This window comes from Sinocyclocheilus anshuiensis, unplaced genomic scaffold (assembly GCF_001515605.1).
Source record: "Sinocyclocheilus anshuiensis isolate Anshui unplaced genomic scaffold, SAMN03320099.WGS_v1.1 scaffold694, whole genome shotgun sequence".
Lineage (NCBI taxonomy): Eukaryota > Metazoa > Chordata > Actinopteri > Cypriniformes > Cyprinidae > Sinocyclocheilus > Sinocyclocheilus anshuiensis.
The window spans coordinates 833864-848584 of NW_015542477.1; the positions used below are offsets into that span (position 1 = coordinate 833864).

A 14721-nucleotide genomic window follows, 5' to 3' on the forward strand; every position below is an offset into this window, starting at 1 on the left:
CAGGCGACTGCTTTATGTCTTGACTGAAGCTGGATTTCTCGATTATAATGTAATATCTCATGAGAATATTCTGTATTGTATATAACCATCTCCAGCAAAAGTCCAGATGGCTTCTACTTACCTACAATCATGATTGGCCATCGCTGTTTTTCATCTTTATCTCTTATTATATCAAATATGACACTCTGGTCAAATTATCCGAAATGCTGACCTCACCGCACAAAGGAATCATCACCTCTAAAGCCATCAACCACCTGCTGTCCCGTGAAGCAACTTTTCAACAGCAACATTCTGGACCCTAAGGATTCATACATGGTAATAGTCATCTCAACACATCATGAAATTCAATTAGCTGATCTTAAACAGCACCACTGCCCCTGAAACCTTTGAGCTTGCCAGTCTCAACACTATGTCACCAGATACAGCCACAGCTGCTCTGCTTTACCCTGAGACAACAGCAGTGTAGATCAGGCTCACAAATGAGCGAAGGTCGAACAGCCACAAGAGTAGAAGGAAATGCAAAAAAATCTGTGTAAAAAATATAGAGAGAAATAAAATCAAACAGAATTTAAAATAAAGGAACGATAGAGCCATGAGAAGATTGGAAATCAGGAGTCAAGGGCTCTCTGGAATACTTAATTCTAATTTTTTTTTGAGAAATGAGCTCTAAACTCTACACCATTTTGTTTAGATCAATGAAAAATTAAACACTAAAAGTTGGGTTAAAATGGAATATGCATTTATAATGCACACACACCCAAAATAAGTAAATTAATAAATTAATGTTTTTATTTTTCTTATCTTTAGCTTGCTTCTTAATCTAGTTATCTAATAAACCTAGCATTGTATATTACGAATATTGTTGGCTCTTGACGAATTGCGAATGAAGACGAATGAAGAAATGCATAAATGTAATAAAGTATGAAAAATGGATATTAATTTTGAAATTTGTTAAAGATTATGCCTACATTTAATTACTAAATTATTCATTTTAATTCTGTAGATGACAGCAAATAAGGTAATCTAAATATATAAAACGGGAGAAATGAGGATGCACACTTAAATATGTAATATAAACCGATACAAAAAAAATGGATAGTGTAAGCATTTCAAGGATAATGTAAGCATTTCACTACAAGAGGGTGAAGGGAACCAAACTGGATAATACAATGCAATTCTGGAAAAATTGAGTAGAGGAAATGAAGAAAAGGCTGATGCCTCACACCATATGGGGTGAGAATTCAAACAAATGAGGCATACTGGCACCCCACGTCCACAGGACCGAGATTTCAACCCGTATTTGAGATTAAGAACATTTATAAAACTGGTGATGTGTTTGTTTAGTGACTTTACTAATTGTTTTGCTTTAATAGAAAGGGGTTTATTGGGCATAAAAAAGGAATTTTAAGGAGGTTTTATCGAACACTTGAACAATTCACATAGATATTTATCACCATTTACAGACAACAAAAAAGGTTTGTGTGCTCTATTGCCGAATGGCAAAGACTATGTGTAGGTAGTCGCAGTCTGGATCCCGTTTCCGGTGTGGCACTTTTTAACGTGACCCCACCAGGGGGCTGGTCTTGTGTTACAGGAAGCTGTTCCCCAGGTAGCTTCCTCTACAAGCATCAGTCCAGATGTTCTCCAAGGCCCAGTTTATTAAACATGATTAGTCTATAGGACAAAAATCCCATTCAACACAACGGTGCATACAATTGGTCCGACAGGTGAAGAAAAGTGTTTTCTGCAGTTTAATGTGGAGAATGTAACACTAGCTGCACCTGTGAACATAAACTCTCTACCCTGCCAAAAAGAAATACATAGCACACAATAAATCCATATGATACAAATGAATTGTTTTAGGTACTGAAGAGCTGTCCAGTTCAACCTAACCCTGAGCTGCCAAGGCACGACTCAGGAAAATATATTTTTTCCTCCGAGAAGAGAACGTAAACACTATAGATTCTCTCAAATGTGAAAGTAATCAAGGCACATACTGAAAGAATGATATGCTCTTGATGACACTGGGTGATTTGTTTGTCTATATTTTGTCCTGAGTGGGTGTAAGTCCATTTCTCTCCCATTTGTTCTGAATTAAACTTATATGTTCCAGACCACCTATAAGAGACACTTTAAATGCATCAGACCGCAAAGTGAGAGACTTATTATCAGATGTGAACACGAGGAAACTGACCTCTGGTTTTAGTAATGGGTGGACAATGTACACTGGCTTGGAATCGGTTTCTTACACTTTGATGGAAACAAAATCTGTTCTGAGATCAGTGTAAAAGTGCAAGTGTAATAGTTCTAATGGAAAAGCCCAAAGGTCGATACTTGAGTGCATTGGGTGGAGAGACCTCAGTCCAATACATACAGAAGGGTCATTCTTATCCCAACACGCTATAATAGGGACTGTCCCGAACAGGGTTTGGTTTGCACGCCCTACTCACGAAATCTGTCGGATGGCCAGAACAATGAACAGAAAACTAGAGCAGACTGCTTCCATGAGAAATTACTCACGGGAGAAGAAAGAAAACGGAAATTTAAATAAAAGGCAGTTTTCTCTTTCAGCAGTGTGTAAATAATACACCATTCTATTCTATAGATAAGCTTAGTTAAACAGGCATGTTTTTGGAGTGTTTGTGTTGGGGGGATAGTGGTTGAAATTTAAACTACTAAAAATATACATTCATCAATCCAATCTCTCATTCATGACCAGTGTTGGGCAGTAACGCATTACTTAGTAATGCATTACTGTAATTTGATTACTTTTTTAGTAACGGAGTAATTTAACGCGTTATAATTTTCAAAATAGTAATTAGAGTATAGTTACAAGCCGAAGTCTCTATACGTTACTTCCACGTTACATTGCTGACAGAATGCAGTGTTTTATAATCTAGAGATTGTAAAAAGGATGTAGCACACGCACTGTCGAGACAAGTGCCAGTGGATTAGAGACCTGCTCCCGTGAGACCCGACGAAACAGAGTGCGGCGCGGGACAAGATGGTTGTCTCAGTTTTATAATAAATTACTGCCCACTCCAAAGTTTCCAGTTGTATAAAAACGTTAATGGGACAAATAGTGTTTCAGTAATTAACTGAAAGTCTACAATGTCTAGGGCAGAAAATACTAAGACCAGTTAAGTCCTGTCACTTAGTGGATCAGAACCAGTAACCATTGGTGGTACTCATGCCAAAATACCAAAAAATCTATCCTACCATAGTCCAGTGAGACCATAAGGAAATATGCTGGAATGAAAGTTACTGCAAGGGTACTGAAAAACCAACTGTGCTGCTGTGTGCCCTAATTAAATGGCTCTCTGCTAAACCTTCACATCTTCTGGTTTCATAGAATTCTTTCTAATATCCCTTTGTTTCCAAGATTCACTGTATGGTCTTCCTTTTTATTCCTGACTTTATACATCCCTCTATGTGTGTGGCAAAGCTTATTTCTCTCTTATTGTTTCTTTGTCTCATTGTCTTTTTCACTCTCTCTCCTACTTCTTCTCCATACTGTGAACCCACATACCAAATTCCATCAAACACTGACCAGCGACTCTTTCCAAATATACGTTAAATGAACCAGCAACAATGTGGAATTCCAGTATTTATCTAACAAAGTTTGTTCTGGAGGGTATTTTTCAACAGATGCTTCTGTTGGAAACGGACATTACGGAGGTCCTTTGAAGTCTAGAATTGCTTATTATTGGGGAAAAATGGAAGAAAAAATAACACATGCCCTAATTTTCATTTCTTTTCCACAGGGGTAACAACAGCTTGAGAACACAGTTGGCCCAGTTGCCACATGGTCGCAACAATTATCATGGCAACAGACTTAAACCAACATTTCAAAAGAACAACAAAGCACAATTTTACCGTCTGCCAAGCAACTCTTTCTGCAAGTCTCCATGAGAGGATAACATCTGCTAATCGTGTGTCATAATTACAAATTGTCTTGGTGAGTGAAATTACAAATTTTCAATGCTCCACAACCATGAATCTTTCAAGCAAGATAAAAGACCCAAAACAAATATATGCAATACTTCTAAATTATGTTTCAAGACATATTGCTATAGCCAAAGGTAGCACTGAGTACAAATCTTGATTTTCCATTTTTTCACCAATCATTGAATCAAAAACACACAGTGTGAATAGCATTGTCCAACCGCCACAACAAATGACTCTTATCGATAACTCATAATGACTCTTATAAGTCAGAATCAGTATACACCTTGTATATTTTACAACATTAGTCAAATATAAGCAAAAATGGACATAACTGAAATATAGCCAAAGAAATTACAGTCAAACCAAATCAGAATCAAATTGTCAGCTTGTGAATCATAATTTACAATAATCGAAATAAGAAAATCGAGATGGATACCCAGCCCTAGTAAAAGTTTCCGTTACATTTAGCATTGCAAAACTGAAAAAAATCATGGCCATGAATTATCAGAGAAATAATCACAGAAACACAAACAAAAGGAAAACATAATGATTCCTACCTCAAGGAAGCAGGTCCCTGCTGACGTGTTCTCCTTGATTGAAACATTGTAGAAGCTGCTTTCAAACACTGGCTCATTATCGTTACTATCCTGGAGGTCTATTTCTACCAGAGCAGTGGAGGATAACGGCAGTCGTCCTCCATCAGTGGCCACTACTTTGATACTTGGCTTTGGGTCCGTCTCATAATCCAGCTTGGTTGCAGTGGTTATGATACCTGTGATGGGGTCAATGGTGAACCAACTGGCGAGAGTCTTCTTGTCTGGTAGGATGCTGTAGCGGACATCACCATTGGGACCTTGGTCTTTGTCCCTGGCAGTCACTTGCAGCACAAAGCTACCTGGGTAGACCACTTCTGGTATGGTCTGCTTGTAAGCCTGTTGGTCAAAGAGAGGTGGATTGTCATTGACATCGGTGACATGAATCGTGAACGAGGACTCTGCACGAAGCGGCGGGGTTCCAGAATCAGTAGCCATGACACGAAGCTCATAAGAATCCCTCTCTTCCCGATCCAGAGTCTGGTCAACATAGATGAGGTAGATGATACTGTCTTTGGTGGTCAGGGCAAATTTCCCATCACCTCCTTCAAGAGACACGTTGACATTGGAGTATTCGCCATAATCAGGGTCCGAGACAGAGATTCTTGCAACGTATTGGCCCGGCTGAGCACCTTCTGAGATCTGGGGCGAGCCGTCTTCACTGAGAAAGATAATGGTCATGGTTGGCTGGTTATCATTGTAGTCTCGCACATGGATTGTAACGAAGGCATTGGTGATCTCTGGATGGCTCGCATTATCTCTGGCTTGGACGACCAACTCATGAACCTTCCTCACCTCATAGTCTAGAAGCTTATTGAGCGTAATGATTCCAGAGCGAGGGTCGATGACGAAGTAGTGGTCCGGGTCACTCTGTCGCCGGTTTATCTCGTACAACACAAGACCGTTGTCTCCTTCATCAGCATCTGTCGCAAAAACTTGCAGGATGTTGCTTCCCTGAGGAAGGCTCTCAGAGATGATGGCATTGTAGCGACTCTGGTTGAAAGTCGGAGCATGGTCATTGATATCCTGCACCAAAACATCAAGAGTCATCTGACCAGTTTTCCTTGGAGATCCACCATCAAAGGCCTCAAACACCAAGGAGTAGGAGGATCTCTTCTCTCGGTCCAAGACTCCATTGACCACCAAGTCAAGGTAAAGGACTTTATTTGCTGCTCTTTTGGTTTCAAGACGGAACACTTGTCCTACATTGCCTTCTTTGATCTGATATCCTTGTACAGTAAGCTGATCCTTATCTGCATCAGTGGCTGGCTCAAGAGAAAACTTAGTTCCCACCGCCGTTTGCTCTGGGATCTTCAAAGTGGCTTTGTTCTTGGGGAATGCCGGGGCATGGTCGTTGATATCATTTACAGTGATGGAGACCTTGACTGTGAAACCTGTCATAGTTACTGCTATAAAACTGTAATGGTCCCTTTCCTCTCGGTCCAGTCGCCTTGCAGTCTTGATGATGCCTGTGGTTTCATCGATGTGGAGATCACTGCTGATGCCAGTGCCTTCGTGATCAGAGATGAAGTATAGAGAAGCTGTAACTCCAGGTAGCAAACCAGCGCTAATGTCACCCACTATTGTCCCCGCAGGTTGCTCCTCATCTAACTGGAGCTCCAAAATACCTGGTGTGCCCTCACCGCCAACCATTACAGTTAACAGTTCCACTACAACGCAAAGCACAAAAAGCATCCTTAGCCTCCAGAATACCCACATCCGGAACTGTCCACATGTGTTTTTCCCAAAGCCATTAAACAGAGTCATCGTGCCAAGGTTTCTTTACACCTGCAAAACAGGAGAAGAGCAGACTGTCACAATAGCATTAACACAGCAGTGCACAACATTATGACATATATACCAATGCAGATCTACAATTCCCTCAACTGCCTCTCACAGACAGCTGGAATGCATGAGAAAGGGGTGCGTTTGCTTCAGAAAGGAGAGGCTTCCCCCAGTCAGGGCAGTAAAAAGTAAGCGGCTTTCACATGTTGTATAGGCTCTTATTCACGCACTACGCCTTTTCAAAACACACTCCACATGCATATCTTTCCCATTATTCTTACGTGCCTTATCTGTGATACTTTCAGATAGTCCTAACCGCTTTAATTATGTAGTGTATAAAACATCAAAAGATTATCCTATAATAATATAGACATCTCTTGTGAATCGTTTTTACATAAAAGAGCAATTAATCGTCATTTGCTTCCTAATGGAAAATATATTTTCTTTCCAGTCATATTCCGATTGAGTGCGTACCATCAGATAAATTATAGCAGAGATAAGCCACTTGTAGGCATAAAAAGGAAAGAAAACGTAACTTTATTTAGTCTTGAACGCATATGACCTTTTATTCCTATTTTGAAAGAATAAACTATTATTGGAACATAATAATAAACCAATAATGTCATTATAAACAGCTGTACTCGAATGACTGTAAATAGCTGCCCGCAACGTTACAAATATGGCTTAAAGAGACTTTGGTACCAACAGTAATGGCAAGTGGCACAGAATCATTCATATTTGGAAGAGTGGGCCCCAGGTGGCAGGATGAGGCCTTCTTCCTTGACACTACAATCCCAACACAAATGTTTAGTTAGGATGTTGACATAATATTACAGTCAGTTCAAACCAAAACCACCCAAAAAACATTAAAGCAGTTGATTGTTAAGAAATCTTTAGTCTTTATTAAAACCATTTTAAAGAGTAAAACCTAGCCACTAATTCTGAGCAGAGAGAATTATATTACTCAGACAAAAAGGCCAGACAGGAGTTTGGAGCATGTGTTTGGAAAGCATCTCTCCTCTTGTCATATGTGTGAAGGCTGAATCCTCTGTGAAGCAATCTGCTACAGATGGTCAGACTTGGGATGATATTTTATACGCCACTGAAGAAGTGCACTAGCACAATTAGGAAATTATACTACTTTGGCTGGAATCGCAACAAACCTCAGGAGTCTTTGCACTTGCACTGACTAGAGTTGCTGTTGGTAAAGTCTGTATTATCCAAACCTCAATGCATAATGATGGCAGATCATCACTGTGGGCCGTTGTGGTCTCTATACATAAGTGGATTACAAATGCAATTTTTCCTTGTCAGTTCTGTTTAAGAGTTCTCCAGTGAGACTGAAGGAAGAATATAAATATTGAATCTGGACTTCAGTGTCATTTTTTTAACAAGGAAGAAGCCCTCCAGATGAAACCGCATGATTGTTTTCATTCATTGCAAAGCTGTTCAACCAGGTTCCCTCTAGTGGCCACAATGAGTCAACAGGTTTGTGAAAGAGGTAGAAGACCAAAATATTTTAAAAAATAATACTTTTATCGCAAATGATAACACTACACAGACATAAATATAAAGCCTAAACCAATATTTTTTTGTGTGTATGGACACTTCTGAGTGGTTTGGTGCCTCTAATGGTTGGCATTTACAAATAATTAACCCCACAAACACAGTTGACCGGCAGGGCTCCATGCTGTCTGTCCTAATCAACTATCTAAGACCTTCATTAACATGTGATACGTTCTTAGCCTGTCATGTGTAAAGGGTCACACTAACACACAAATCACATGTCCAAGGACATCCAGGACAAAGACCACAATAATCATCAGTACTGCATGAGTGATCTGAAACACAAATCATTAGTCACAGATTGTGTCGAAACTGATTTGAAATAGGTAAGTGATCATTAAGGAGCCAAAAAAATCAGTTCTATCTGGGGTTAAAACCACAAACCTGCAGTTCTAGGATCAGGAGACCCCCTATAGGTGTTTTTGTGAAGTGTGGTCAGCCCAATGTTGAGTCTAATGAAAGCAGCAGAGATTGTGGGGCACTTGGGGGCCACTTTGAGCCAATTTAAACAGATTCTGAGGTCATGGAGGCCCACGATGCATTGCCACACAATGTGTCTCATTCCTATATTTAACGGTTTATTAAAATACATAGCATAAAGAGGTTGTCGAGGGGGCTAGAGGAACTGACGGTTTCCCCATCATGATCGCACAGAATAAACAGAGGCCAGACTGAGTGATTGACAGAGGCGTCTGAGGAAACCCTGTGGGGGGCCGGCAGTCTTATTCACCACACAGCATTTCTGCATAGGCACAGAGGCAAACTCAGTGTCATGTCGAACCACAGAGGATTTGAGGATCTTCCTCATAACATTCAAACTGCTGATAGCCTTATTATTTTTTTAGAAACATTAAAATGGTAAGAGATTGCATTCATGATGAACTATGAAAATGAGGCAGAAACCATCACAGAGTAGGATATATCAGTTTAAGAAACTTGGCTCTATTTGAGGGACGAATGAGAAAATCTTTCACCAAAACCCATGCTTAAGATGGGTCTGAAATGACTGAATACGGATGAGCAGTTGCCACAGTTTCCGCAGACAAAATTGGTATGGAATTCACTCCCGCTCAGTTTTCAGTATTTAGACAACCACAGCGCCAGACCTCCTTGGGCTTTCTGCTTTTAGCCATCCAGCTGTCGTCAAGAGGCTGGAGTTGGTTGGTTTAACGGTGAAGGTGGCAGGCGGGTCTTAGTAAAAGTTCCTGACTGATATGAGACTGGTTTAGTTGGTTTTTATGACAGTTGAGCTATGCTAAATCTGAAGAAGCAGGTGACAGGTGAGCAAAGAAGGATCATTTCAGTTGGATCATTTGTCTGAATCTAAAACCAATTCACTGAGCATCCATTAAAGAAAAAAAATGCAAGAAGTATTTGTGTTGGCATTGTACAAATGTTAATGTTTTATAATACTGCCGACAAAGTCCAAATTTCAATGATTTTTGGGAGCTTGTTAGATATTCTACATTTTGTAATTTAAAAACAGATTTAAATTGAGTTTTATACATATCAAATCCTTAAAAGCTTCAAATATTAAAATGTCCAATGTAAAATCCTAAAGCAAATCCAGTTGAAAACCACTTACTGAGACTATCTGTGTGCCCTATCAAGGAATTAAACTACACTAGACTTGTAAAGCTCAATTCTCTACAAAGATAGCCATTCATATAGTACGTTTGTAAAACCCTAAAGCTATGAGGTCCTATAAAAACCCTTATCAGCGTGCTTTACCAGTGACTCACTCTTTAAGCTCATGGTAGCCAACACACGCTTTTTAGCTGTCATCTGTACCGCATTTGAATAAAGACCGAGATTACACTTCTGAGGGCAATTACTACTAATTTCTTCAGCGTGTAAAGACCCTCAGTGCACTTAAACAAAACAGCTTAAGACATCAAGAGTGAGTTCAAGGTTGAAGCCGATGCCAACTCTAAATATCTTCTAGAGAATTTGCCACTGGTTCACGGGAGGTTTACCAGCCCCAGTGCACTACATAGGAAAAAGATAAAACCCCCAGCTAACATGGGATGAGGAAATATCTCACGAGTAAAAACAACCTCCATCATCAGGTGAGTGAATGAAAAGTTTGACCTCCAGTTTGGACAACAATGATGTAATCCTAAGGAAATGGAGTAATATAGCTTTCCGGACATTTCTCTCCACACAGGCACACGCTAGTTTGGTTTTTATGATCTCTCTGTGGTACAGGTTTAATAGGATATGAGGTTTCCTAAGAAAGTAACTGGAAAGATGGAGTTTGTCACTGTGGCAAAAAAAAAAGCAAGGTAGAAATGTTTCCAAATTTCCTTCTCCAATCAGAGGCAAGTCCAGAAATAACAAGGTTTGGACTAAAGCAGTGACCCCACAAGTTCAGGTGAGACATTTCTCATAGTAGACACCCCAAACACACAGATTCCCTCATAAATTGGTGAAAGCTATGCAGGTTTTTTTTACTCAGTTTTCAGTGTTTTTTTATTTTTTATAAATAAATATAAAAATATATGCAAGATAAATTATTAATCATATATATCAACTACATCAATTATTATATTATTTAATTTATTATGTATACAAAATTACATTAACAGATAAAAATAAGATTATTTTGCCACTACCTTCCAAGCACACTGTGTGCTGCTCTAAGAAAGAGAAAGCTGCATTGAATAAACTAAACAACCTGCGGTCTCCCTGTTATGATCGGGGTCGGGTATACAGCGTGCTCTTTCTCGAGGAATGAGATGTAACCGGAAAAGAGAGTGGGTGAGAGAGACAAGATTTCTGAATTATTAATAAGCAGTGACGCACTGTTTAACAAATGTTGAACACTGAGATGCCACATCTCAGGTTCCCATGTCTCCAAGGTTACAGCACACTGTGCCACCATACACACTAAACTGGGTATTAAGACCGCTTGAGATAAAACACTGAAGTCTCTGACAACTGCTTCAGATTCTAAGATTCTAAAGAATAAATATTCTGTGTTTGGGTGGAATATTTTAATACTAGATTTAACGACATGTCAATTTCATGAGAAATTTTGTGACCAATACAAACTACCAAAATGTTTTACTTCTAAGACGTTAATGGGCTAGTTAATGCTAAAATGTATAAAATAGATGCTTGTCTAAATTAGAATTACAGAGAGGCCTACGCCCAAAGCAACCCACCATCGGCTGTGGTACCTTTCTATTAAGGAAAAGGAACTGTGCCTCAGTAGAATTTTACACTAACTTGTCCAAACTCTGACCTTATCTACAAGCAGGCATGTTTCCAGTCCATTTGACAGTGCTGATGCTTGAGAATGGCTACCATTACTGGCCACGAGAGGTAAAATACGGCACAAAGCCACAGTGCCACCACGCTGAAGTTCGCTACTCTGAATAAATATGCCGTCAAGAGCTTTTAGACACAGACCAAGCACTGAACACTCCATTTGGAGCATTCTCAATGTAGCGCTCAATGATTCAGTGATATTATTACTGAGTGAATGAGCAGCTTAGGTGAAAGTAGAGTGAAGCACTCAGAATCTTTCTGTATACCAGTCTTCTGTAGTGATCTGTATACATCTCACTAGCCTGGTTTGGCGTATTAAGCTAAGCTTAATTAGTGTTTAATATAAAACACACACATACACAAAAACCAAAACACAAAGATGATATGTAGCATTTCAGTAAACACTTACTGTACGTTGAAAGGGTATATGGTAACCTCACTCAAGAGGAGGTAGATCACCACCTGGTCAAATGACTTAGCAAGAACAAGCTTCATAGATGGAAAAAAGAATCCTTTCCCAGGAGAAAAGCCGCAACCTGGAGCACTTTGATATAATGGTTTGGCTGTAACCAAAGGGCCAGGGAGCTGTTTCCAAAATCTAACAATAGAGACGGTTAGGTAAGCTAAAAACAGAACATTTTGCAGACACAAAGTGTACTTAGAGATTTTGTTACCCATCTTGGAGTGTAAGAGAAGTTTGAATTGCATGTTAATCTTTTTTTATAATATCTGCAATCCAGGCTCATTGGAATTACATGCCTGTGGCGAAAATTATGCAAAATGATATCACAGTGCTTAAATTGCACATTTCACAACACTTCAAGAGCATTGTTCAGTGAGTGGCATTAAAAGCGTGTGCAGTTTTATCCAAAACAGATGAATCTGTGAATCTGGCTACATTCGTTTTTAAGTGGGTTATTATCAGCATATTGTGGCAGTTTAAAAATGAAATGTCCAGTGAATGATGATAAAAGGTTAATGCTTTATCATATTTGAAAATAATGTACCACCTACACTGAACCCTACCCTAACCTAACTGAAAGCATATGCAATTTAGTCTTTGAACTTTTACCGAGTCTTCCACATCTCAGTGCTTTACTAGGTGAGCTACCAAGCAAGTTTACTAGATCAGAAAAGCCAAACAAATGGAGCTGCTTATGTGATGCAAACATCAAAATGTATTAGTTTACAAACCATGTGCTAAAATACACACAAAATATTTTGCAAAACAAAGATCACTGGAGTACATTTTACAGGAAAATTCAGTTTTTACAGTTTTTATGAAATTTCATGTTTAATTCAATGTGTTACTTCCCATTTCTTTATAGCTATTTACTAAAATAATATTTATCAATTATCTGCCCCATAATCAAAATTCGTGTAAAAAGTTAAAAAAAAAAAGTTGTTGCCATTGTACTGTCTTTAGTGTTCATTTCAGTTGAAAACTACAGTGAATTGTATTGTAAAGGTACATTTTTGGAGTTGCACAATTATAGGTAGAAGCATGTATTTCCAACAAGCCTGGGTTGAATATCTGTCATCCATTCAAAGCAGGGAGGAGTAAGAATCGGCCTGTGGCACAGCCAAGCATAACTTCAGAAAATAAATGGTTTTTCTGGTTAGATATGGCAAGTGCACGGAATTGCACGCAATCTGTTTCCTCCAAAGAACAATTCTGCAATGATTATAAGGCTTCAATTAAGAGCATAAGGAAAGAGAAATGGATATACACCCCCTGAGATCTCACATCTAGACAGGGAAATCACTCAGCAAAAGGGCTATTTCTCTCCTTCCCGACTGCGGTGTTTGCAAGAAACAGATTAATCGTGGTTTCCCCTGGACCAACAAAGAGATCAGAACTTACTTCTAATCTTAGAGTTTCAGTGTGGCAAATACACATTCATATTAAATAGCAATCATTCAATGAAATACAAAGTACATAAGCTGCAGTAATGATCCTCAAGCAATGTGTGGGAGAGTGGTTTCAAATCCCCCTCCTACTGAGACACACACCCTATTCTCTTGGCTTATTCTAATTAAATCAAACAGCTCCTCTCCCCCCATGTGTTGCCTCTGATCACTTTCCAAGTGTTGATGGGCAACAGTATGAACAGACTCCCCCTCACTGGGTAAGTCTTTCTTTTACTGCCTTATAACGTGCGTCTCATGCTGAGGCCGCACATGTGCCTTGCGCATGTCAGCATCAGCTATGATCTGACGCAGGAAAAGAGGTTCCAGAGCAGCCAAGATCACTTCTGTACTTCATTTGGTACTGATAAATTATTATATTAGGATATTAGAGCAACAGACTAGATCAGTTCTTGAATACATGTGGAGATGTACTTTGCTTTTTTTAGTCAATGTTAGCCTATAACTTTCAAGAGAGGGGAATCAGATATCAGATATCACTAAAATATGTGTCTGTCTGCAATGTTGCCCCTAAAAACAGCTACTGAACAAATATGAATCTAATTGACAAAGCTCATAACTGTACTTTTACAATATTTACAAATAGTGTTGTGCAGGAAACACGCTTATAAATGTCAAATGAAATACGTTACGAGTCCACTGACTATCGAGGAAGGGCTCCCTGTAAAGCGATGTTTTTAATTACAAGTGCTGTCAGTCATAGGGATCACAGATTGTTGCAAACCTCCACCCATTCAACAGATTGTCCAATCATCATAATGTGCAAAACAAATACAATGATTGACAGGCCAATGTCCAATGAACAGATGTTACTTCCAATGCAAATAGCGCTCCTGAAAGCATGGCGTTTGAGTGGGACCAACAATGATGCTTTAGAACATAATGTCAAAGTCCCTTTCAAGGAAAGTCTGTTCACTCGGTGGCCATATTTGTGATGCCTCCAGGCAGCTATTTTTGCCATCCAAGTCCCATCTAAATGAATGGGGGAATCCTGAAATCTCAAAAACTGCTTGCTGAACTCGCAATTAAATTACATATTTCAAATCATCAACAAAATCTGAAATGAACTGCCCCATGAATGTTGTTTCTTATGCTCAAATAGCGTTAAAAGCTTATTTTTCAGGCTATACGCGTCATAACATGCTTAAAGGGGTCATATGATGCTTTTTTAAAGATCATTATTTTGTGTATTTGGTGTAACAGAATATGTTGACATGCTTTAATGTTCAAAAAACACATTATTTTTCAAATACTGTACGTTATTGTAGGTCCTCTATGCCCCGCCTTTCTGAAACGCTTCGTTTTCTACAAAGTCCCTCCTTCCGACAAGCGCAGTCTGCTCTGATTGGCCAGCTGACCCAGTGCATTGTGATTGGCCGAACACCGCAAGCACTCGTCGGAAATGTAACGCCCCTTACCATAATCGCGAGCTTCATCTTTCAAAATAAATGTAAAGACAGAGCCCGAAAGGGGAACAGAGTCGCGTGACAGACACAGTGATGAAGCTGGTATGTGTTTGCAGTACACAAGCCACGGTTAATACAGCTGACTCCACTGTGACCCTGTCTCTCTCTCTCTCTCTCTCACACACACGCACGCACGCACGCACTCACGCACACACACACAC

General features: G+C 39.4%; 1 protein-coding gene across 1 annotated transcript in view; it reads right to left on the reverse strand.

Annotated features, from left to right (window-relative positions):
• Positions 1 to 246: 246 nt before the first annotated feature.
• Positions 247 to 14721, reverse strand: part of LOC107693877 (protocadherin-16-like) — a 17680-nt gene continuing 3205 nt past the window's right edge. The window contains exons 2-4 of the mRNA XM_016493412.1: positions 4506 to 6329; positions 446 to 528; positions 247 to 298 (exon numbers count right to left, since the gene is read on the reverse strand). Of these exons, the coding sequence (XP_016348898.1) occupies positions 247 to 298; positions 446 to 528; positions 4506 to 6308 (1938 nt within the window). The 5' untranslated portion in view covers positions 6309 to 6329. The remainder of the gene's footprint in view (positions 299 to 445; positions 529 to 4505; positions 6330 to 14721) is intronic.